Consider the following 25,866-nt stretch of genomic DNA (forward strand, 5'->3'; position numbering starts at 1 on the left):
CACCCAATGATCCTAGACACATTTGGCAAAGAAATAGCCACTCTTACCCTGTTCTGGATTTTGTCTGAACAGTAAATAAATGTATTGCAATTTGTCAATAAGCATTCCTGTGAGAGAAGGTAAGAAGGATGAAGGCCAGAAGCAGAGGAGAGTAATAATAACCACCACCATTTTATACTGAGCACCAGGCATCCGGTCCTGGACACAGACTTGGATTCACAAATCTTAAACGTTGAGCACTGTCTTAATAGATGAGAAAATTGGAGGCAGGGAGAAGTGACTTGCCAGGTCACCCAGCTAGTATCTGGTAGAGCCAGGATTCCGCCCTAAATCAGACTCCCACCGCTCTTGAGAAAGATTCAAAGAGAAATAGGAAGAAGGGTGTTTTTTTCGTTGTTCTTGGACAAGTACAGGGACGGAGAGGAAAGGAACGCATATGCAAACGATGGAGAAACAAAAAAGTGATAAGAGGGCAAGAGCTGAGAGGGAACTGCAGGGGAAGTAAAACTAAAAAAGATTAAGAAACTCCTCAGAAGACTGGGAGACCTGAAAGGCTTGTTTTAAAAACAAAGGTCAGAGGAAGGAGGAAGGTGCCTCACCGCGAGGCCCCGCCCCTAAGCCCTTAGAGTGGCACCCCTCCCGCTAGGGGAGGCGGGACTTCCCCCCTCAAGGCAGCTGCGGCCGGTGGAGTCCGGAAGACTCTACTGGGAAGAGGCGGGGCCAAAACTGTGCGGCCAATCGGGGCGCGACGCATTCGTCTTGCCGGGGATCTCTCTGGGTAACTTGCTTTAGAGAACTAGCACCATGGCGTCTGGCTGCAAGATTGGCCCGTCCATCCTCAACAGCGACCTGGCCAGTTTAGGGGCGGAGTGCCTTCGGATGCTGGACTCTGGGGCCGATTATCTGCACCTGGATGTAATGGACGGGTAACTCTCCGCGGGGCTCGGGTCTGGGTTGCCGCGCGGGGCGGGATAGGCGCACCTTTATTGAGTGCCTGTTGGGTGCACGGCGTCCCTGTATCGCGGAGCGCCTCGCTCTGAACGCGGTACTGAGAAGGAGCCTGCGGTGGGAGCCCTGGAGGCCCTGCTTGGAGGGGACCTGAGTCGGCATCCTGGGCTGCAACCGCGTCCCAAACCTCAACCATCTCCCCTCCCCCCACGTAACGTGTGGTCTTCTAGCACTTAGCGCCTGGAAGCGACCTTAAATCTCTAGGATCCGTCTCATTTTCAGTTGGGAGAAACTGAGGCCCAAGGGGATAGGCATGACTTGCCCAAGCTCATATAGCTAGTTAGTGGCAAAGCTGGGGAGAAAGACTTGTGTAAGGATGACGAGTTTGGCACCTGGAGTGAGAACGCCCGACTTCTGCCACTTGCTGGGTTACTTGGGACAAGCCATTTAACCTCATTGAGCTTCAGTTTCATTATGTGAAAAATGGGAGTAATAACACCACCGCTTCGGCATCTTTGGAAGATGAAATGACCTCATACACGTAGTTTACAGTGCCTGGCATATAGTAAATTCTCTGTAATTGTTAGTTGTTGTATCATTGTTCAAATTATGATTTTCCTGTCTATTTTCTCTTCAGGCACCCTGCTCTTCAGGGAGGTCAGTTTTTTGTAAGTAACTTTTAAGCACTGTAGTTACAGCCCATAATCAATATTGTTTGAAATCAGAATGGTGCTAGTTTCTTAAGTTGGTTATAAAATGAGGAAAAATCATAGAGAAAACAGTTAAGACTCTCTCAGCGTTACACACATTGTGACAGAGTTGCAACTTGGATCTTGGGTTTGCCAAGTGGTTCTCTGAGCCCCAGTGATCACAGGCCATAAGATCAAAACAGCCATTACCTTGGCTTGGGGTAGAAAAGTAAATTTATTGGAAATAGTAAAATCTCTGTGTACTCTCATGCAGATCTGCAAATTCATGTTTTTTACGAAAGATGACCAGTCACTCCCTTGTCCTTTTAATGTCACTCCTCTTATGACAGCTTTGTCTTCTTTGTTGTGTCTGGTTTAATCTGCTGTTTCTCTTTTGTATTCCACTCAGTTACCTCAACACCGTGCCTAACTGATAATGGCAAAGAAGATTAGTAAATATTACCTCTTAAAAAGCCTTGATTTTTAGTTTGGTATCACATATATTTTTACTTCTGTATATTTTTTTGATACCTTTGCTTGAAAGCCCTGAACCTTCACAGGTAATATTACTGGAGTGTGTACCTCACAGATGGGTAGCTACATTTTTGTGTCTGAGACACAAAATGAGACAAAATTTTGTTTCTGAGACACTTGAGGGTCTCAGGACAGAACAGACTACGAGTATATGTGTGTAGTGTGTTTGTCACAGAGAGCAGCTTGGTTGTAAATAAGTCTTGTCCAATGTGTGAGCGAATGGAGAAAATAATTTGTTCCAGTTTACCAATCAGAATATCAGTGACAACAGCAATAGGTAATATTTACAGGCACTTGACTATTTCTGGTCTGATACTTTTTGTGAATTATTTCACACGACACTATGAGCTTGGTGCGTTATCTCGCCATCGACAGAGATTAAAGTCACCTCGCAGCTGTAGCTAAGAAATGGCGGAGCCAGGATTTGAAGCATGCAGCAGCTTGTTTTGTCTCTGAAACTGTCTTCTGTGGGTATTAGGCTTACAGAGAATGATTAAGATATTCTCTGTTTTCAAAGAACAACTATATTTTTTGATATTTATTTCATATCTCTCCTGCTGCACCGTAAGCTCCCTGAAGCAGAGACTGTTTCTTTGGCTCACCTCTGTATTCTCTGCAGGAAAAGCACCATGGCAAGCTTAATTATAATTGGTTGGATGAATGGCTTTATCATAAGGGAGGGATCTCTAAGGAATCTTTTTTGCCCCTCCCAGCCCTGTGGCAGACCCTGAGCTTATTAAGATAAAGTATTTTTTTATTGACTCATTTCCCCCTTTACCAGGAAACATCCATGGTTTGCAAAAACTAAATTCTGCATACACCATTTTAAAAACCCTTTCACTGTTAAGCTTCACAACTTTCTGAGCTAAGAGCTATTTTTACTCCCCTTTTGCAAAGGAGGAAACCAGATTGGGGAGGTTCAGCCCCTTCCCAGTGCCCCACCGGAAGAGGCAGAGCCTGGCTGAGCTGCAGTGCCTCCTAGGCCCAGGGTATGAAAGAGGGGCTGTGGACCCCCTTTCCCAAGGCAGCCAGCCCCAGTTTACCTTCCCTCCAGGTAGTGCCTCCATGCTGCTTTTCCTGGTCCCCTGAAAAATCTCCAACATTACACTGAGCTTGCATGCCCTTGTTTTCTAGTCCCCTCTCTTCCCTTGAAGCCCACACTTCTGATTAAAACTGAACGTCTTCATTTTGAAATTCAGGAACAAGTTCTGGAAACACTGGTGGGTGGAGCACTAGTATGGTTGGATATTTGAAATAAAGGACAAGTGGATTTTCTGGAAAAGAAAATTGGAAAGCATGTAAATATAAATGTGTCATGACAGGACAGTAACTGGAAATGTGTTGGTCGTAAGTGTAGGAACTGAGCAGATATTCAATTTCTAAATTAGGACCAGGGAGATTTCACGATACTGCTAGACCTGACTGACTTCAGTACTGGGCCCACAGTGTCACAAGGCCACCATTAGCCGGGCCAGATGTTCTTCATTTCTCCCGCCTCCATCTGCTGTCTCACTCCTCCATGTTACCTGCCAGCCTACCCCCCACCGTAGGCATAGGTGTGATTCCTTGTTCACAGGAAGTGTTGTTTGAATTTTATATCAACCTTGATCCTCCTCTTTGCCTTGTTGGGAGATCTGGTAAAGGTTTGCTTTTTGTGAAAATTATCCATGGGATGGGGGATCAAAATAATCGTATCCCTTATTCCAATATTCTAAGCGATTATAGCTTAATCTCATAAATTCTTTGGGAGAAAAGGACACTTTTTAATTGCATTTTAATTTTGGCAGTCTTTACTCCAAAATGGCATTATAGCTTCTGTTTCCCAGTGAAGTAAATTTGTTTTATTCTCATATTTTCTCAAGATGTGGTTATTGTGTTTATTTTCGTGATAAACGAAGCCTAAGGTTGAGACATCAAAAATACTTCTGAGGGCAGACAGAAAAAACAGTGAATGAAATCCAGATCTTTCAATTTCAGATTTGTGTAGTATTCAGTAGTCCTTGCTGCCTGCTTATGTGACTCTTACCTCCGAGTTCTAAGTAAATATGAAAAGCATCTTATCCATAACCCTGGCAGCTACTGCTCGTAGGCGAATGGTAGAATGATTTCCAAAATACTAGAAATCCAACCTCCAAGGACCAGGGTGCTGGAGAGTAAAAGTGTCTGTACCCATCCACCGTACCCATCCCTCTCAGGTGTGTCCTGACCTCTCCGTCTTAAGGCTCTGCTCCTCCCTTGGACTTTCTTCTTCTGTTAGTTATTAGCTGTCAGTGGAGGAGCAGACAAGCCTGGCAGTTAAGAGCCTGAACTTTGGAGCTAGATTGCCTGTGTTTAACTCCTGCCTCCAGTGCTTATTGGTTGTGTGAGCTTGGGCCTCTTATTTTCTCATCTGTAAAATACAGGTAATAGTGGCACCTGTCTCACTGAATTGTTGAGAGGGTTGGTTGGTTGGTTGGTTTTGGTTTTGTTTTTTGGCTGCGCAGCACGCAGCACGTAGGAGGATCTTAGTTCCCTGACCAGGGATCGAACCCGCATCCTTTGCATTGGAAGCGCGGAGTGTTAACCACTGGATTGCCTGGGAAGTCCCTGTTGTGAGGTTTTAATGAGTTAATATATTGGAATGGTTTAGAATGGTGCTTGGCCTGTATGTGTTTTAATTTTTTATTAACACTTCTTCTGCCTGCCTGTCATCTTAAGCTCAAGACTTTTGGACGTGGTTTATTCTCTCTCTTCAACCTTCCCCCTCCCCCGCAGCTTATCACTTAGGAGATCCTATCACCTGCTGTCCTTGTTTCCATTCCTACTGTTTCTTGCCATTTAGCAGCACCTCTTGCCTCCCTTCTTCCAACTTACTGCCCAGTCTGTCTGCCTGCTGTATTGTTTCCATCTTATTTTTCATTTGTGTCTCTCTTTTAAAATGTCACTTGATCAGGATAAAGTCAAAACAGTGAGCCTGGCGTTTGGTGCACTTAATGTGACACAGTCTGCCTCCTACCTTTTTCATACTAGCCAGGGTGGGCAATACCATCTCCCCCTTCTTTGAACTTAACTTAGTTATTTCTGCCTTTGCTTCATTTCCTTCCCCATTTTTACAAATTCTGTTTGTTCTGTAAATCTCACGATCTTACCCCTTTTTAAAAAGTGCTATTCTACTTGCCTCTGGAACTGTTTTGCCTTAATGTTGCCTACTTGTTATTGTGTAGCTTTTCTTAACAGTCCTCGTACAGGGTAATGCCTACTACTTTAACAGAGAAAGCCCAGATTTCAGTGGCTTAATGTTATAAAGTTTCTCATTCATGTAATAGTTTGGTGTGAAATGTCTGTCCATGCAGGAATTGAGGGACCTAGTGCCCTTCCATCCTGTGGCTCTGCCATTCCTTAAGGGCCTCTTTACTGGCAGAAGGATAAAGTGAGAGCAGAACAGGAATACTACTCAGCCTCCTGGGCTCTGCAGTGACGCCCATCACTTAAGCTCACAGTCCATTGGGGAGAACTAGTCACATGGGCCACTAGATGTGAAGGGAGTTGGGAAGTGTGATCCTCGGCTGAGCTGGCTTCCTACCAACAGCTGTGCTGTAACAGTCAGTCATGAACTCTGGTGAGTCATTAGCCATCTCTTACCCGTGAGATTGTAAACTTTTCTGGGGTGAGCAGGAACACTCACATATTCCTTTATGAAATACAGTAGTCTCTGAAACACTCAGCCTGGGGCGTACATAGAGGAGGTTTCTTTAAATATTGAAGTGAGCTGGCGATAGAACAAAAGGACTAACCAGAGTAGGATAAAGGTGAACTACTTTGGGTCTGATATCAGAAGCCTTAATTTGAATCCTGCCCCAACAAATTATTAACTGGATGACTTAAGGAAGTTATGTATCCTGTGCTCTTCAAATGGGGATAATAACAGCCTCTACTTCATAGGGCTGTTGTGAAGATGAAATGAATTAAGGTACAATATCTGGTATGTTGTAAACTCAGTAAGTGGTGGTTATTAGTATACATTAAGTGTCTTTTGTTTTTTGCGGTACGCGGACCTCTCACTGTTGTGGCCTCTCCCGTTGTGGAGCACAGTCTCCGGATGCGCAGGCTCAGCGGCCAGCCGCTCGGCGGCATGTGGGATCTTCCCGGACTGGGGCACAAACCCGTGTCCCCTGCGTCGGCAGGCGGACTCCCAACCATTGCACCACCAGGGAAGCCAACATTAAGTGTCTTTATTGATAATCTTTAAGAAAGTTTCGATAAACTGTCATTTTGTGCTCTGTGATAGAGGTGGATTAGAAGTAGCCACAGGCAGCCTGTGATAGGTTGATTTGAGAGACCTGTAATCAGAGTCCTGAACTTCCTAACTAGTGTGTGACTTGGGCAAGTCATATAACTTTTGGGGTTTTGGTTTTGTCATCCTTCCGTTTCTACTTGTCAGGGATTTTGAATTACAGAGTTAAATAGAGTAAATCATGTGACTTTATTATGATTTGCTGAAATATCAAGGAGACAACTGCTCTGTAAAACTGAAATTATACAGATATTTTTAGTGTTGTTTAATACCGATGATGTTATTGAAAAATAATTGCAATCACAGATAGTCTCCTCTACTCCCATCAGAATACATATTGAGAAAAATACAGAAACTGAATCGAAAACATTTTCAGAGCAAGATTTTGTTTGTCTTGTAGGCATTTTGTTCCCAACATCACCTTTGGTCACCCTGTGGTAGAAAGCCTCCGAAAGCAGCTAGGCCAGGACCCTTTCTTTGGTAAGTGGGTGTTACACTGTCTGAAGCTGGATGTGTTGCTCAAGTAAAGGGAAAGTAGCTGGTTGATTTCTCAACCTCCAGTTTCATCTTGTACCCTTTTCCCTCCTCCCTGTGCTGGGGTTTCATTGACTGCCTGTAAGAAGCCTAACTCTTACCCGCTTCAGGGTCTGGGCACTTTGGCTAATATCTTTGCCTAGAAAGCTGTGTTCTGTTGACCAGTGCTGCCTCATCTTTCCTCCTCACATCCTTTGTTGTTTCTTCAGAGAGCCCTGTCTTAAATTAACCTTTTCCCCGTTACATCACCTTGTTGATTTTCTTCTTAGAATTTCTTTCAATCTGAGATTACTTTTATCAAACTCTAAACGCCTTAAGGGCAGGATTTCATCGACTTAGTTTTTTGCAGTTTTCCTAGAGCTTAGCATAGACATAGCTGGGGCTCAATGTAATTGTTAAATGAATTTATGAATTGATTGACTTATGGTCTGTATTTGAAGCCAACTCATGGAAATTGGAGCTTTCTACAAGTGGGGTCTATGTATGCTCCACTCCAACATTGTAGGATAATGTGAATTAAGGATTTTTAAGACCAGTGACCTAGAAGTTACTTTTTATGGAATATAGATTCAGTCCACATATCCTTGTTGTTGCTGCTGCTGCTGTTTTAAACTAAGTTAGCAGTGACTCACTTGCCAGATCTCTGGTAATAAGACATTTGGTGAGTTCTTGTAAATATGTGTTTTTATGTAACTCATTACATAAATTTAGTAAAACTTAGATTTTTTTTTTCTTCTTTTTTTTTTTTTGTGGTACGCAGGCCTCTCACAGCCGTGGCCTCTCCTGTTGCGGAGCACAGGCTCCAGACGTGCAGGCTCAGCGGCCATGGCTCACGGGCCCAGCCGCTCCGCGGCATGTGGGATCTTACCGGACCGGGGCACGAAACCGCGTCCCCTGCATCGCAGGCGGGCTCTCAACCACTGCGCCACCAGGGAAGCCCAAAACTTAGATTTTTTAATTGAAATATTGTGGGCTAGTTTTAAATTTTTTTTAAATAAATTTATTTTATTTTAATTTTTTGGCTGCATTGGGTCTCTGTTGCTGTGTGGACTTTCTCTAGCTGCAGTAAGCGGGGGCTACTCTTCGTTGTGGTGCGCGGGCTTCTCATTGTGGTGGTTTCTCTTGTTGCGGAGCACGGGCTCTAGGCATGCAGGCTTCAGTAGTTGTGGCACACAGGCTCAGTAGTTGGGGCTCACGGGCTCTAGAACGTAGGCTTAGTAGGTGTGACCCGTGGGCTTAGTTGCTCCTTGGCATGTGGTATCTTCCCAGACCAGGGATCCATCCCGTGTCCCTGTTTCGATTGGCAGGCGGATTCTTAACCACTGCGCCACTAGGGAAGTCCCTGTGGGCCAGTTTTATGAAGGTATGGTAGCCACTAGCCACATGTAGCTATTTAAATTAGTTAAAATTAAATAAAATTAAAACTAGTTTCTTAGTGGCATTAACCACATTGCAAGTTCTCAGTAGCCACGTGTGGCTTGTGACTACTGTACCGTCCAGTGCAGTTATGGAACACTGCAAGCATCGCAGGAGGCTGTTAGAGCCTCTCTGTAGGCTCCATCCACTTCGAATGTACCAAAGGAAATGTACATTATCACCTAATTTATGTGGCGTGGCATGAGGGAAACAGTGTTCCACCAACATGTTCACTATTTTGAAATTTCCAAATAATGGAATATAATCCTCTTGATTATCTGAACTTTTTTTTTTAACTACATTTTGGAAAATGAATTTTCCAGGGTAAATTCATTCTTACGATTGTCAGAGCTGGATGAAATAAGTAGCATTCTTGGTCCCCCCACCTTCCCTGGATGGTACAGTGGCCACAGAATTCCCCACTGTGGCTTTGTGTGGATTGAAAATATGTATGTATTTTTCCGTTTCTCTCCCTTTTAGTTGTCTCCAAGAGTTACTTCTCACTGCTGTTTGACTCCCCTCCTATCTCTATCTGTGCCTCTTCTCTTACCAACTCAACTGCCACCACCCCACACAATCTGCTTTTCCTTTCTGTTTTTAGTTTGTTGTTTGCTGATAAACTTGCTGATCAGTCTTTCCAGAGGTGAATCTCAAGTAAAGATGAATGGACTTAATATGCTTTAGTGTTTGGGTTTTGTGACCTTTGTTTTTCATATTATATGTTTTTGTTTGTTTAATTCTTGGATACTGGTTGTTGGATAATTGATACATGCTATATCCTAGGAGTTAGATCCCAAGTTGTATGTATAACTGCTAAAGCTTTTAATTCTTAAATCTCAGTATTGAGTAGAATTTGCCATCTAAGAAGTGAAGTGGTAGGGAAAAGCCGTTTTTGTTCTTAGCTAAATCAGTGGTCTTCAAGTATGGTCTGAGGACCCATGGGAGTCCTTTTCAGATGGTCCATGGCATCAAAACTATTTGTAGTTTGATTTGTAAATTACTTGTACTGATATTATTTGCCATTATTTATGCTGATGGTGCAAAGCAGTGGTGAATTAGTCTCCTGATGCCTTAGCCTGAGACAAGGCAGTGATACTGAACTATACAGGTAGTCGCGATATTTTTATTTGCCATACATTCATAGTATCCTCTGTAACAAGTATCCTTGATGAATTGGTACAAGTGATTGATTTAGTAAATCTTGATCCTTGAGTGCATGTCTCATTAGTGTTTAGTGTGACAAAGTGGAAAATACGTATAAAGCACTTCTATTAAATCCTGGAGGATGATAGTTTCCTCGAAGAAAACCATTGTGCCCTTGTTTTAAGCTGTGAACTGAAAGTGCTAGTCATGAATACCATTTTCCCTTGAAAGAACTGACACATGAACTGTGGTTATCAGACTTGGATATTTTACTGACATTTTCTTTAAAATTAACTAAGTGAACCTGTCACTTCAAGGAAAGCGGCTCATCAATTTTCATTGCCACCGATAAAGTTAGAGTTTGCAAGTGAAAGTTGGAATTTTAGAAAACTTATATCTGCCTCTCTGAGCTTGATAGCTTCCCAGGGCTCACAGCTTTTCTGACCAGATCTGTAATATCATTAACAAATGCGGGGTTTGGATAGTATATAACGAAATGTGTCACTATTTGGAAGATCTGTGTAACTCAGTGAACCAATAGTACTTAAAAGAGCCGTTCAGAATGTAGACTAATGGGTTTGAGTGTAACAAAGTACGAAAAGGTCACTGGTGGGGTTTATGGATTCCACGTTGCCACTAACCTTTCTAAAAAAAGTACCACTGGTTGAGTTTTGGGGTAGAAATAGAATATCCACACTTGAGTGAAAAGGCTGTGGATGTAGGTACTCCTCCCTTTTCTATGCACTTTTTTCCCTTCATATAAAACAACAGATTGCAGGAGATTGAATGCAGAGCAGGTGTGAGAATATAGATGTCTTCTCTTAAGGCAGACATTAGCGACTCGCAAAAATGTAAAACAGTGCCACTCTTACATTAATGTGTAATGGATTTATTTTTATTATCATTATTATTTTTTAATGAATTAATAAGTAGACACTAAAATTTTTTTAGTTTGCATTTCTAATACATTAAATATTGATAAATATAACCCACATCAACAATATTTTGGGGGGAGGGCTTCAGTAATTTTTAAGAGTGCAGAGGGAGTCTGATAATAGAACATGTGAGAACTGTATCTTAATTATAGGCAGATTAGCTGAGCCATCAATTCCCCAAATACTAGAGGATGTCCAGTGAGGGTTGCTAGTAGTGACTGCATGCTAGAGATTGAACAGGGATGACGTAGCAGTCTGGTAACTTAGGAAAGAGTAAACTTGATCTTTTAAACCAGATTGAATTTTTTTTTCTTGTTTATAACACGAAGGGGAAAAAACACCAAATTGAGTTTATCTTTTAAAAGCAAGAGTTTGCCTATTAAAATATGTTCTATTTTTGTTACTTTTATTAGTTTAGAAATATAAATGCTAGTCTTGGCTTCATTAATCAGGCTGTATACTCTGTTTTCCTGACATTTTTCAAAGCCTTGTTGCATTTTATAATCTTAGTTACTGAGTTCTGGAATACTAGAATTTTTTTCTTTAATATAGCTTTGCTGTGTCAGCAATGTGCTCCCTCTAACAAAACAAAAAGCTCAGAACTCTGACTGCCATCTGTCTGGCGCAGGAGTGTCTACTGTTTTCTTCTTCCCAGCGTTATTTCTTGCTTTCACTTCGTTTAAGCTGCCCTCTCCTTCTCATGAAATGCTATTATGTTTTAAGTCAAGCGCTTTAACAAGGCCATGCTCATTTCTTCCCAAACATATCCTGATATGATTTGAGCTTTAGGATCAGGACACGTGGCAGGCTTCTCAGGTTAACGTGTTCTTCCCTCTCAGTCTGTTCCTTTTCTTGCAGTTGTCTGCCTCTCAGTTGATGGCACTTCTCTTCTAGCTCCTCAGGCCAAATCCTTGCACCATCTGACTCTCCTCTCACTCTGCACTTCTTTTTTTTTTTTTTTTTTAAAAACATTTTTTTTGGAGAGAGTATGACAGACTCTAGCTCCATCCACCTCACTACAAATAACTCAGTTTCGTTTCTTTTTATGGCTGAGTTATATTCCATTGTATATATGTGCCACATCTTCTTTATCCATTCATCTATCAATGGACACTTTCACTCTGCACTTCTGATCCACAGCAGCCCCTGTTGTCCCTGCCTCCCGAACATACCCAGAATCCCTACCATTGCTCACCATCCTCAATTGCTGGGTTTTTTGCCTTGGCCTTCTTAGTCGGATCTTGTCACTTGACTCAAAATCCTGTAGTGTTTGTTCCGCATCGTTCAGGATAAAACCTGGTGGGCTGCAGAGCTCTGTACTCTCAGCCGGTGCTTCTCTGACCTCATCTTCTCTCCCCAGTGCACCCCCGGCCCCAGCCACACTGGCCTTATTTACTACCAACCTAGTGTGTATTGTCTTCACTCCTTTAATTTATCTCTCCCACTAAGAATGTAATCCCTGTGACAGCAGAGATTTTTGTCTGTTTTTTGCTGGACTCCTGCGGCCTAGAAAAGTTAATGGTGTGGCAAGGGCTCAATAAAATACTGGTAGGGAGAGTCACTTAATTTAGCTTTCTTATTTTATAAATGAGGAAGCCAGTCCACATAGATAACATGACTTCTTTAAGTTTTCTAGAATGGGATTTCCTGGCCCTGCACCTAGGTCTCCTGGTATCTAGTTATTTTCATAAACAGCGCCATAGGCTTTTTGTGGAAAAATGGGGTTTTTTTTGGTAAATGAGTTTAACCAAAGCCTTATCTTCAGGATGAAGGGAGGTTATCTCTACAGAAGTGTAACTTCTGTATATTTAACAATTATCATGATGCCAGAAGAGTTCATATCTGAAATAGCAAAAACTCCAGGCTGGCTTCAATAATACGAGCCAGCTATTTTCCTTATAGTAATACTTAGGGGATACGTCTTTTCTTTCCAGACATGCACATGATGGTGTCCAGGCCGGAACAGTGGGTAAAACCAATGGCTGTAGCAGGAGCCAATCAATATACTTTTCATCTCGAGGCTACTGAGAACCCGGGGGCTTTGATCAAAGACATTCGGGAGAATGGAATGAAGGTGAGAGCTCAACAGTGATGGTAATGTTTGTTTTTTTTTTTACAATAAATTTATTTATTTTTAGCCGTGTTGGGTCTTCGTTGCTGTGCGTGGGCTTTCTCTACTTGCGGCGAGCAGGGGCTACTCTTCATTGCGGTGCGCGGGCTTCTCGTTGCTGTGGCTTCTGTTGTTGCGGAACACAGGCACGCGGGCTCAGTCATTGTAGCTCGCGGGCTCTAGGGTGCAGGCTCAGTAGTTGTGCACGGGCTTGGTTGCTCTGAGGCATGTGGGATCTTCCCGGACCAGGGCTCAAACCTGTGTCCCCTGCATTGGCAGGTGGATTCTTAACTACTGGGCCACCAGGGAAGCCCGATGGTAATGTTTTATACTATTTATTCTCAGAGTTGGGAAGATTTGGTGGAAGACCTGAAATGATAGGTGGAGAAGACTGGACTTAGGCAGCTTTTCGTCAGGTTTGAAGATAGAGATTAAGTATAACTTGTTTGTCAGATAAGATTGATACATTCCACTAATGTTTTCTGAAAGTTTCTACCTTTTAGAAACATTTACTTTTGACAGTCTTGTTGACTTTTTTTTTAAAAAAGTAATTACAGTCTGAACAGTTTATGTATTCCATTTATGTATGTATTCTATACTTTAAGAATAGACCTTTCTACTGGGCCTGATATGCAACAGTAATGTAATACGGAAATAATTATTGATGTGATATAGCAAATTTGTCTCTGTTACAGGTTGGCCTTGCTATCAAACCAGGAACTACAGTTGAGTATTTGGCACCATGGGCTAATCAGATAGATATGGCCTTGGTTATGACAGTGGAACCTGGGTTTGGAGGGCAGAAATTCATGGAAGATATGATGCCAAAGGTAAAAGAAGTATTTGGTTCTGGGGTAAGGCTTTTATTCTGTAAGTTCATTCAGTAAGCATTTATTGGGCTACTTGTATGTTTAGACCTGTACTGTTCTGAAGGTGGGGAGATGAGGATGCCTATATATCATTGGAATACAGTATGAGAAATGCCCCAAGAGATTTAGGTTTGGAGATCATAAAAGATACTACATCTTAGTCTTGAAAATTTTTTTCAAAACCGTTATCTCTGTAACCTTGAGATCTCTTGGGAGTTTTCATTGAATATTGAGGGTTTTGTCTTTGTCTTGTTTCTGTGAAGTATATTTTCTGCAAAGCCATGACAAATTGAATGCCATTTGCCAAACAGAACAAAGCTTGCTTTTATAAAACTTAGTTTGTTACAGTACATTAAAAGCTGGTTTTCCCCAATCATAATTTGTATTGATATAAAGTTATTGTCTGAGACATTTGGAGTCATATTTTAGTGGCTAATATCAGTAATTTTTTATTTGGTGTTTTTCCCTCTACCTATCCACTTAGTCACTTATTTCCTTGTATATAACTAGGTTCACTGGTTGAGGACCCAGTTCCCGTCTTTGGACATTGAGGTTGATGGTGGAGTAGGTCCTGACACCATCCATAAATGCGCAGAGGTGAGACTGCTTGACTGCAACCTAGACCAGTTTCCTATCAAATGTAATGACAGGACAGGTCTTGTCTGCCAAAGAGACTTCCTAAATAGGCTTTCTTTCTTAGAAAAGTTTTTTTTTTTTTTTTTGCGGTACGCGGGCCTCATTGTTGTGGCCTCTCCCGTTGCGGAGCACAGGCTCTGGACACGCAGGCTCAGCGACCATGGCTCACGGGCCCAGCCACTCCGCGGCATGTGGAATCTTCCCGGACCGGGGTATGAACCCGTGTCCCCTGCATCGGCAGGCGGACTCTCAACCACTACGCCACCAGGGGAGCCCTAGAAGAGTATTTTTTTGTTTAAATGTAAAACCAGGAAAATAAGGAGCGATAAGTGAATATTCTGAAACCACATAATCATTAAATAGTAAGTCCTCGTTATCTCAGTAATGAAAAAATTCTTTGGAAAGGAATAAGCTGAATGCCAGCCTGTGGAATATCATTGAAAAGGTCCAGGGCCTTTGAGACAGTTTTCCAAAATAGGGAAAGAAAACATACCTGCTTGTAAAGGGGAAAAAGAGTGTTATTCTGTAGAACTTAGGTGTGTTAGCTACTGATTTGTCCCTTGCAAGCTACTAAATCTGTCCCTGTGTAGAATTGGGATGACTTTTTTTTTCCAAGTGGCTCACTAGGCTGAGTTAGGCTCCTGAACTTCATAAAAGGATACCAGCCCTCCCTGTAGCATTACAGGTGATTAAAGTTTATGTGACATGCTTTTATTAAACAGCATGGTCTAATCTGCACTTTCAGTGTTTTGTATAAATGCCACACTTTCCTGCTTGATACTTATCAAAAGCTTGACTGTGGTCAATATGGAGGAGGTGCTGGCCAGACGATTAGTGAGCATGTATCCTTTGACCCCTTGTGGAATTCTTTTTTACTGAACTGTGCTTGGTCATTAATGCTGTTCTTGCTTACATTACGAGACATGTTAGGTTGTAACCCTATAAAACTAGTATTTTTTTCTTTTTTTATGAGGAACGTTGTTAGAGATGTAGTGTGCTGTATCATAGGGTGAGTGTCTCTAATTGGAGAAATTTTCCTTAGCTTCAGTGGTTCCCCCAACAGTCCTCCCTTTCTTTTAGCACCGAATCACATAATAGATTGGATTTCCCTCCTTGAGTCAAATCCTAGGAATCTCAGAGATAAATTTGGACTCATCTTACTTGGTTTTACTCTGACTTCTTTGCTTTCATATTGAAAAACATCTTGAAAATCTTTTTTAAGCCACCTCAAAAGCATTCTGGAAGGCAGTGAAGCATATATAAGAAGTTCCATTCCTTCTGGCCTCACAATGAGAAATAATTTAATGTTGCCCTGTTTTATGGATTCTTTCACATTTTAGCAATAATTGTCCTTTTAGACTACCTACCAATTCTTAGACATAATTCAGAGATGAAAAGGTTGATTTTTAGGAGCTGTGGGGGGAATTGGTATACAGGGGAAGACCTTAATAGATTTAAGGATTAAAGTTTTATTAGAAAAGATGCAGTGTAGTTTATTTAGAGGGGGTTACCAAAAAGTCAGTGATTTCTTAGACACATTTAAAAATAATTTCACATCCTCATTTAAGCATTTTCTTTTTTCATTGAACTAGCTGCTTAAGTATGTTCATCTTAAAGTGGCTTTTTTACAATTAAAGTGCTGACTGCCAGCTGCAAGCGTAGAAGAAACTCTAGTCCAGGAATTGTTTTAGGTTTTTCTGCATCTTCCTTTGAGGCATAACCTTAAGTGTTTACTTCTTCCAGGCAGGAGCTAACATGATTGTATCTGGCAGTGCCATTATGAGGAGTGAAGACCCCAGATCTGTGATCAACCTATTAAGAAATGTTTGCTCAGAAGCTGCTCAGAAACGTTCTCTCGATCGATGAAACCACAAGGAGTCCAGTGTTTCTGCTTATGAGATCTCCTTTTTATTGGAAAACAAGAATATTGACTACCAAATCATACCACAGTTGAGGCAGTGCTGCTTTTCCGAGCAATTATTCATTCCAGTGACTAAAATCCATTTTGCAGAATGTTCCAAGAGGTTAGAAATTGGTGTGTATTACGTTTTCAGTGATGGAATTTAAAGATTAGTGTGGTAAAATACCATTTTTACTGAGACTTGATTTTTATAAAGAGTAAAAATATGGCTGTATCAATGTTATGAACAGAAATGTGTCCTAATGCCTAAGGCAGGCATATTAGCTACTATGAAAAAAAATTTTTTTTCTGTATTTCTAAAAAGAGTTTTCTTTGCTTCTTGGCTTTTCTGAAAGCAAAGGAAGTCATGTTTTTCCGGTTTCCGGTCATTCTTGATTTGTGTATTTGCATGATAACTAAGTTTGGATGTGGCTGGGATGGATGGCTCTTCTAGCTTCGAAAACATGTATTTTTTACTTTGCACCTTATATTTGATACATAAAAAAACCCGAGTGTATTATGAAGTCCAGGGATTTTCAGGTGGTCTGTTGTAAAACGCAAGCACAAGTTTTATCAGGGTGTTTTCTTTGTTAATTTTGCCATAGCGGCAGGTTATTCAGTGGTTCTTCCCCCACCCCCTACCCACCCTCCACCAGCCCCATTTCCCCTTTTTCTTAATCACACCCGCTGTTCTGAAGGCCATAAAATGTTTTCCTAGCTCTATGGTAAAAGGAAAGGAAGGCCTCTATTTGGAAGTAATATTAAGTTGAACCCTGACTCTCTTCCCCTTTCTATTCGTTTGACCTTAGCAAACCAATCCAGCCAACCTCTTTGAGCTGATTATTAACTGATTTATATATTGAATGTAATCATAACAACAGTGGGGGGGTTGTGTTTAGGATTAAGAGATACTATTAATTATATACGTAAAGCTTCCACTACTATTCCTAGAATTGTAGGGTAGTGGAATTTGAGGATGCTCAATACAAAGTAGCTATCATTATATAAATGTATGCTTTGTAGATTATAAAGTATGTTGATGATATCTCATTAAACCCACAAATCAATCCTATGAATGGTAAGACAGGCATGTTTGTCCCCATTTAAAAAAATGAAGATACTAAATAAAGCTCAACAGGCTGGTACCATGGAAAGGAAGGATCCTGTAAAGAAAGAATAGGATTTCTGTTGTGTACTCTTTTTACAGATGGAGCCCTTGGGAGGTGGATAAGCAAAGGAAGCTTCTTTTACTTAACGTTCTCTTATTTCCAGTCTAGCTTTACCCTGTAGCAAAACCAGATGGCTGAGAATATTCTGCAACTATGGATTTTGACTCCAAGGATATATATTTTATTAATCCAAGAAAGACCAGGTAGGCTAATATATGGCAAGGTACAGAGTTAATCCGTAAACTAAATGTTTATGATTGTGTCCCAAATTACACTTTGACAATAGATACATATTAGCTACTTCGTTCTTGTAAATACTCTTGCTGTGTAATACACATGGCAAGAAATAACAGGACCGGTGTCATTAAAATTTTTTCAGGCTACTATGAGTGAGTTTTGAGAAATAAGGTTTGGAAAATAAGAATGTTAACACTTAAGCATAGAATAGAGTTTGCCTGGTTTCTTCTGTGTTACAAGGTAAAAATTTATTTCTTACTGTTTTTCTTTGTTTGGGCTTAGGAAAGGCTACATTTAATCAAATCAGACAACACAAGGCATATAGAAATAACTTTAATTAAAAAAACTTACATAGAAGATTATAATATCAGTCATGACAAAAAAAATCTGAGTTTATTTGCCTGGACAACTTGGGTTTGTTCTGGCTTTTGTTTTCTTTTTTAAAATATAAATGTATGGTAAAACTACAAGCAAAAATTTGTCAGCATTGAACTGGAAATTTTTTTCTTCTTCTTTAAAGGGACTAGTACAATTTCTAATCCCTAACAAAAACTTAGTGTCAGATCCCCCAGATTAGGCCAGTTGGCTAGGATTGTCAGTTATATGGGTACTACAACAACTTGAATAACCTTTTTACATGAGAAAAAGTGATTCATATAAATTGTCCTCAATTTTTACATATAACAAAATGATATAATAGTGTCAAAAGGAATTTTACTTAATGTACACTCCAGTATCCAATATTGAAGCATTAACCTTTTAAAAATTTTATTTCTCACTCTAGGATAGATGCTTATTTGAATAGAGTAAGGAATGGTAGGGAATGACCAAAATAACTAAAAGTACAATAATATACTAACAAACAGGAATTTCCTGTCTGTTGCTCATTTTAAGTTGGGTGGGTGTTTTCTCTTCATGAGATACATAAAAGGGATAAAACTCAAGTTGAGTTTTAAAAGGTGTGGTAGTTTTAAAATACAACAATATTTAACTACTTTGCTTTTCTTATTCTGTTAGGAGTGAATAGAAAATAACCTGTGTTTAGCCCAACAGATATCAGTGATTTCAAATGAAGGAGTATTGTGTTATCTGGTATATAAATTTCCGTAAATAACTAACTTCTATTGGTTAAACGTGTTTTTAAAAAAAATTCCTTCTCCATAGTCAAGGCTTATAGATGTTCAACACCATTGGAAATCTCTTTATTTATGGTTCAGCTGATATTTCATGGGGTAGTTCATATGTGCATTTTCAAGTGGAGTGGTCACTTGCAGTGTTTTTTAAAACTACTTACATGTGTGTATCATGTGTGCATGTATACTCTGTACACGTGTTTTATATTCTTAATATATTTCTGAGGCAATTTAAAGAATAACCACGTGTATAGAAAAAGAAGAGCTGTCATTTGATGCATAGGTATATGTGGGTGTGGGTATAAGTTGTTTGTTTAAAAATTATTTACCCAGTAATGTGATTTGACATCAAATTGCAGCAGTTAATTTTCTGGTGCTTGTGATCTGCATCAAACACAAATGACTAGCACTTGTCTGTAGGTGAAAAGCTAGTTAGTTATTCCTGTGGTTCAGGAAGGAAAATGAGACGTAACTTGCCTGTTTCACAAACAGCACAAAAGATTAATACATGCACCAGCACTACATGCTGTTACTCTGGAATTGTGACTGTGGAGGGGGTGGCGGAACAGGGCTTATTTTTTCTCCTGTTTTCCCATTCAGTTACATCGTTTTCTTAACCTGTTCCCTGTCACTGATTTTTCTTAACGTGAGTTGAGTAAGTCCTAGACCAAGGGTTTTGTGTTCCTCCATTTCGTCCGCCTGCCTTTGTGGATGGTGGCCATTCTCTGGTGCACTGGTACAGAAGACTTCACCATGGAAAGCTGGACTTGATCTTCCAATCTGATCATTTTTTTCATCTTGGCATAATAAGGCTGCTATGTCTTCATCTTTCAGTGGAAAAGCCCGTCGTTCCCACCCCAAAGGCTGAAAGAGAAAACGTTTTCAGTTAAGTTTCAACTAATTTGTTTAAGTTCATGTCTCAATCTGTAGCTCTCAGTTTTGTAATAACCATTGTTCTGTTCTTTAGCAGATAAAAGTACAAATTCTCATTTGGTCCTGAGTATCTAGCAACTCAAAATGGAACGTACTGAGGATTACTTAGGGACCTTTGGGAATTATTTTTTTTTTTCACTTTGCCTCTTCCACGGAGAGGTAAACGCTGCCATTAGGGCACTGGTCTTCATTTTCAGCCTAGGAGCACTTTAGGGAAGGCCCTTTAAAAGTGTTTGGATCGTCTTCCTCAGTATCTCCATTTTCATCCCATCATTATTACAGACCCCTATTGACTTTTCTTTCCCTGTGCTTTCTATGACTTGCCTATTAATTTCTATTGTCTCTACTCTCTTGATTCTAGATATGGTTCTTTTCCAACACCTACTGATGAAGAAAAGTACAAGAACTTTATAGATGCAGAGTGTTAGAAAACACTCCCATTGGGGTTAAAACTGGACAAATGGGGAGACAAGTAAAAGTCTTTTATAAGGGGAAGAGAAATATCTAACATTTACTATGTGCCAGGTGTCATTCTGTTTAATCCGATTTGGTTTGTAATGAAACTTGATAGAATTCCCATTTTCTAACACATAAGTGAACAGGTGGAATTAGGTACTGATGTGTTACATAAAGAGTCAGGGAAGTGTCTGTAGTTAGTGATGGAACTAGAACGCTGGAACACAGAGCCTCTGATTCCTACACCCAGCATTCTGTACTGGGCTGTCGTACTGAATTTGTTACGTAATGATGACTCCTTAATTATCAACAAGCAGTTCTATAAACAAGTTTTTAGAAGTCAGTTAAAAGGAGGTTTAACTAGTTATGTATAACACTCCTACCTTGATCTCTTGACTCTGACTTACTGAAGGTGAGGCGTGTGCACTGGGGTCCTGGCTCTCTGGAGGCCCGGCGGGACTCTCAGCAGCGCCATGCTGCCCACCACTGAAGTCGTTAGGGTATTCTTTCAAAAGCAAGTCCTGTCCTTCAACATTTTTACTGTAAGCTCTAGCAAGAAAATATTTAATTATTTGTTGATGTCTTAACATTGTATGAACAACCTAAGGTATCGTTCATAAAGTCAGTTGAACTTGGTAGCTTTTCTTTAAACAGCTCTGCCCAAAAGATTTTTAAAAATTCATCTGCTGATCTTCCTGATGTTATTATCCTCACATCTCAAAGACTTGAATAGTATTTTATGAAATCTTTTGCCAAATTATTATAGTGGTTTTGTTTTGTTACAGTTTGGGGTTTTTTGTTTGTTTTTTCCCAGAAAACAGGAAAAGACAGTTACTTGACTCTTACAGTCTGAGTTCCCAGAGTATCTATGGTTATCGTAATGTCGTCCATGAAGGACTCGATTCACATTTTCCTCTGTACTTTTGGAAAACTTTATCTCTGGAATGTGGAGAAAGTTGAGAACAGAATCTCGTCCATGTTAGGATAACTCTTAGAATAAGGCTCTACAACAAATCTGGGTATCTTGAGACCTAAACAGAGAAATGTGTTTTACAAATAATAAATGAGAGATGCTCCACACTAAAGTGACTATCAGATTTCAACATGATCTTGCATTTTGAGTTTTGGCTATATTAAAAAATAGTCCAGTTAAATATAAAATACCAGGGATTTTCTCAAATATATGACTACTGATGATGTTAGGATTTATCCCCCCTTCCCTCAAAGTCATGTTCCAAGTATTAGGCGATTTGCTTTTTTACCCTGGATTGGTTTCTTGAGGGTTTTTTTGGTTTGTTTCTTTTTAAGAAAAACCTTTCTGAAGTGGCTTTGTTATAGATTACTCAGATTCTAATCCCTAGTGTTAGGTCCACCATTACAGTACACTGAAATGACCTATTTATGGAGAATTTTTCATATTGTTTGCTCAGTTAAATCTATTACTGAGGCTGACAATTAGCATGAGAAATTGAGTGGAGTAAAATATAAAACTCTTTCATTATTATGTAATTAGCCTGAATATATTTTTAATGTAAACTCAGTATAAGCAGTGTTTGTTTCACTTCTAGGGCACAAACAGCAGATGTTATATAGTATGTTTTCTTCATTTTCAGTGGTCTCCCTCGTTATTATGCAGAATTATTGGAGATTTCACATGGATTCCATGGTTTTGGGGTTTAAATTTACAACACCTGCCTGCTGTTTCTTCTGTGCCACTTGCTTTGCTCCCATAGTGACCATCTGGCTTGCTCTTTCTCTTCATATTTTTTGTGTCTTAGGGAGAAGACTGCATCAGAGAGGTCTTCTATCTGGAATTAGAAATGAAAAGTTTTGCTTTTATCAGAAACATTTTGAAATATGAGAACAGGTGTCAGAGTTCCTCATCAAGAGAACAATAGGAAGAAAACTCTAAAATAAATGCAGTCTAAGAGAACAAATGTTATGAGAGGAGGTTCAAATTCCTAAAAAGAGGGAGTTTAAAACTTTTTTACTGTTGGGTCATGTTTGAAGATTTACCTAGAATACTTATAGTACCTTGAGTACATATAGGTTCATAGGTTCACAGTGCTTTCCACTTACATAAAATATCCTTAATGCTTTATTCATTCAAAACCTTGTATTGATTGCCCCTTACAGGGTATACTGTTCGTGGAACATATTAATATCAAAGAAAGTAAAACTGAGGTAAATGAGAATTAGTTTAATGAGTTACTTATCTGGAGTTCTAAGACTTCGGTTGTGTTTCTGGCTAGGGTCATTCTGAACTAGGGAAGGGTGCATTAAAAGAGGGAAGGGCATTGAAAAGTAAATTTTGGTAGTTGAAAAACACGATCAGTTGGCACAGAAAGACTGTAATGGAAACAATGTCTTTTATATAATACCTGCTTCTTCAGACTATCACTTTGAATTAGTTTGGTTATATAGTATGTTTCCCTTTAATTTTTCTTGTCTTACTATAAGTTTTATCCATACAGGTCCACAGTCCCTTTCCTGTAATTCCAAAAATCTGAAAAAACAAGTTTTCATAATTCATTTGGTGACACAATCTTACCTGAAATGATGTGGGGCTATTCTACTTTCTATTAATATTTCACTATAGAAACCTTAATATTTGATTATGAGAACTGTCCTAGACTCCCTACATGTATTACATGATATATGTACCACATTACTTTCTAAAATCCAAAATTTTCCAAATTCAAAAGCAATTGTTCACAAGATTTTGTATATGGAATTGTAGGCTTGACGATTAAACTAAATACCATGCAGAAAAATATGACTGATCCTGGGAATTGAATATATTCACATAAATTCAATATTTCAACGACTCATGTAAGGAAATGGTATGTTTTGTTTTTGCTTTTCTTTATTCTTTATACATTTTGTCTTTGTAGCCAAATTTGCACAAAACACTTCCTAATCAAATTAATATCCTTAAAGGGGAACTTTCTTTTCATAAGTTTTGAAAATTTATAAAATCAGCGTATGTTCCTCAAATACCAAATTAAGCACATGGGAAAAAAAAAAAGCAGGCTTCATATTAAGTGCAGTAAGTGAAAGGCAGCTTACCTCTTCACCCAAATTATATTCATCCAGAGGCTGAAGAACAACCATCCTCCAGCTGTTGAAGATACAAACGAATTTCAAACAGATTTTGTTAATCTACCTAAATGTAGCAATTTTATTCTGTAAGCACAGCTATTATAGTAGTGTTTTCTTTCTTTGGGATTTCCATAATTCAAATGGCTGTATCTTAGTACTTTATCTTTTAAAAGAGACAACGTATTTGTATTATGAGAAGAGGACAGGAGAAGATGAGGCTTTGCTTTTGGCCTTACAATAAACAGTCTCTTCTACATAGTTGCGTTTTATACCTACGAATGTACTAATTTTGAAATAAGTTAGTGGTATGCTGACAAACTGGCTCAGAAAATAAAGAGGAGAAAAGCTCTGATTTTTAGCATTTGCCAATTTCTTTGTGTGAAGACTCCCATCATGGCCTCTTGTGAGTTAACAGCCATATCACAGAATCCCTACGGGCTAATAAACAAGGTCAGCCAGCCGGCTCCAGCCTACCAGTGTAAATTGAAAACATTGTTGCTATAGAACATCTAACCACAAATGTTATTTCTTTACTTAATGTAGAATATGTCAACAAATTCTCCGCAGAAATTCTCATAATACCTCCTAGAGTATTAAGAGTTCTCTCAGTGCCTCAAAGCAATTATGAATAAAAGAATCAAATTAGTTAGAATAGAGATGGGTAGGAATTACTATAATTGTCAACCAGCTCTTGTCTCTGTTTCCATCCTTTTCTATTTCTACTTCTTGGTGCCAGATTAATCTTAAACCTCTTTCATCATGGCTAAAAAAATTGACAGTTTGCTGCCAGCAGGAAACAGATCTGTGTATGGCATTCCAGGACATCCACAATCTCGTGACAACTTCTTTTTGAGCCTTCATTTCCTATATCACCCTTCACGAAACCTCAGTCTCTGGCTTAACCTTGCACAGGTTGTCACAGGTGTTATTATCTTACACTGCGAATACTCTATGCAAAGGTAGTTGCTTTCTTTGATCTCTGCAGCCTTGTGCATATCTCCATTTTAAAGAGCAAGGATTATGTTAGTGTTATTTACATCCCTAAAGTACCTTTTAGTACCATATATACAATAGGAAACTAAATATTGAATGAAAAAACACTCTAAAAGTGCTGAAGTATTAGGAATTTCCATTTCTTAATAAAACCTGAGAAAGTAGTGCTACTATATGGCACTTTTTTTCAGCATGAGTAATGGAAAAGTTTCTTTCACCATTTTCCCTCCATGTAACCATATAAGTGGGAGGAAGGCAGAAAGCATCTTCCTTTCATTAAATAAAATTTTAACTTCACTGAAAATTTAAGTTTATTCAAAAAAAGAAGGAAAATTAAATAATGTAAGTATACATACCTTGGAGTAACTATTTCCTTATATTGGAGTTTCTCTAATTTAGCTGGGGCCACTAATGACATGGGAATCACAATATTATCTATATCATAAGAGCTCTCACTTCGCAATCGTCGTCGTGCAGTATTCTGCAAGAAAGGATTGTAGTAGTTTTACAATAGTATTTGGTTACCTGTAATGATACTCTCCTTTTATGAGTTATATAAAGATAACATGGCAGTGCCTTTAAGTTTTATACATTGTTATGAAATCTGAGTATAAAATGTTAAGAAAAACAAGAAAGCATATGTATCTTCTATGAACCAATACATTTGTGTGTGGACACATTCAGGCCTATTTTTAAGACCATTAAAAATATGAATGCCTTAAAATACAAAACATCAGAAGATTGTACCATAAAGCACCCTAAATGTCAGTGAAATGATCTTTTAACAAACTCATTTTTTATTAGGAAAGGCTATGAAATGTTTGGTGAGCCATTTAATAAAGATCATTTTTACAATCTTCATCTATGTGTTCCTGGGTCCCTGAGCTTCATGCTGTTTTCTCTAAATCCTCCCACGTTTTAACCTCTACTCCCTACCAGGTAATGAAACAGAACAAAGTAAGAACACAGTGCTGGATTCTTATTTGCAAGATTATACTTAGCATCATGTCAAGAAGTAGGGATGGTTATGATAAAGTTTAAAGTTTTTAGCATACGAAAAAAGCCATAACCAAGGATTAATGTACAGTTAGCTCCCTAGTTAAAAAAAAAGTTTAATCAAATTTATTGCGTCTTAGTAAAATAATTCTGAATATGCTAATTATGTGCTAGTAAATAAGGCTGTTATAGATTAACAAAATATCTATAATAAGTTCCCCTCCCCCCACCAGATCTGCCAGATTTAAAGGTCATAAAGCTACTTTAAAGTTCACTGTACAAAAACCTACTTGTGATGATGAATTCTGGGTTCTTGATATAACATTGACATTAGTAACTGCAGTAAAATTGCTCTGGGATCTTGGTTCTGTGCGTTGAATAGCAAATTCTTCAAATCTAGTTCTTTCTCCTGCCATGGAAAGAACCATTGAGAATGTCATACATTAAATGTAACTGGTAGGTATTAGAATTTCTGTTTTCCTAGTTTGGTAACGTGTTTCTTGACCTGTTTAGATTTAATTTTTTTTAAATTCATGTATCAAAAATGAAAAAAATTAAGGAAATTTTATAAAAATCTTAGCCACAATCCTGCCACAATTTCCATTTTCTGGGGTCTTGACAGTTTTTATCCAGCATATCTTTCTTTATTAATCACCCTTTACTCTGTTCATGTTTTCTGTAACTTATTCAGAGGTTGAACTTCTAAGACTTACCTCTTAATTTTCTTGTCTATTCTCTCATTTTTTCATATTGTTTTCTACTTTTTGGGAGATTTCCTTAACTTGATCTTCTGATTACTGATTTCTGAAAATGTTTCTCCTATTATAACATCCTATTTCAGGAATAAAATTTCTCTTTTC

The 25,866-nt window shown here is 39.1% G+C and overlaps 2 protein-coding genes across 12 annotated transcripts in view; one reads left to right on the top strand and one right to left on the bottom strand.

Annotated features, from left to right (window-relative positions):
• Positions 1 to 726: 726 nt before the first annotated feature.
• Positions 727 to 16,558, top strand: RPE (ribulose-5-phosphate-3-epimerase). 11 transcript variants are annotated; one of them, XM_024738388.1, is made up of 7 exons: positions 789 to 915; positions 1,586 to 1,605; positions 6,845 to 6,924; positions 12,407 to 12,546; positions 13,278 to 13,436; positions 13,962 to 14,048; positions 15,831 to 16,031. In XM_024738388.1, exons 1-7 carry the CDS (start codon positions 805 to 807, stop codon positions 15,951 to 15,953), a joined length of 720 nt encoding a protein of 239 aa, XP_024594156.1. In that variant the 5' UTR covers positions 789 to 804; the 3' UTR covers positions 15,954 to 16,031. The 11 variants fall into 11 exon arrangements, with proteins under 11 accessions (XP_024594159.1, XP_024594156.1, XP_024594162.1 ...); XM_024738394.1 differs by having other exon boundaries at positions 13,278 to 13,307; XM_024738390.1 differs by having other exon boundaries at positions 13,278 to 13,412; positions 15,831 to 15,953.
• A 1,152-nt stretch (positions 16,559 to 17,710) lies between these two features.
• The window catches only part of KANSL1L (KAT8 regulatory NSL complex subunit 1 like), a 117,086-nt gene continuing 108,930 nt past the window's right edge, over positions 17,711 to 25,866 (bottom strand). The window contains exons 9-14 of the mRNA XM_024738331.1: positions 25,297 to 25,415; positions 24,367 to 24,491; positions 22,985 to 23,036; positions 21,611 to 21,723; positions 20,299 to 20,464; positions 17,711 to 19,390 (exon numbers count right to left, since the gene is read on the bottom strand). Of these exons, the coding sequence (XP_024594099.1) occupies positions 19,127 to 19,390; positions 20,299 to 20,464; positions 21,611 to 21,723; positions 22,985 to 23,036; positions 24,367 to 24,491; positions 25,297 to 25,415 (839 nt within the window). The 3' untranslated portion in view covers positions 17,711 to 19,126. The remainder of the gene's footprint in view (positions 19,391 to 20,298; positions 20,465 to 21,610; positions 21,724 to 22,984; positions 23,037 to 24,366; positions 24,492 to 25,296; positions 25,416 to 25,866) is intronic.

The sequence above is a fragment of the Neophocaena asiaeorientalis genome, unplaced genomic scaffold, assembly GCF_003031525.2.
Source record: "Neophocaena asiaeorientalis asiaeorientalis breed wild unplaced genomic scaffold, Neophocaena_asiaeorientalis_V1.1 scaffold258, whole genome shotgun sequence".
Classification (NCBI taxonomy): domain Eukaryota; kingdom Metazoa; phylum Chordata; class Mammalia; order Artiodactyla; family Phocoenidae; genus Neophocaena; species Neophocaena asiaeorientalis.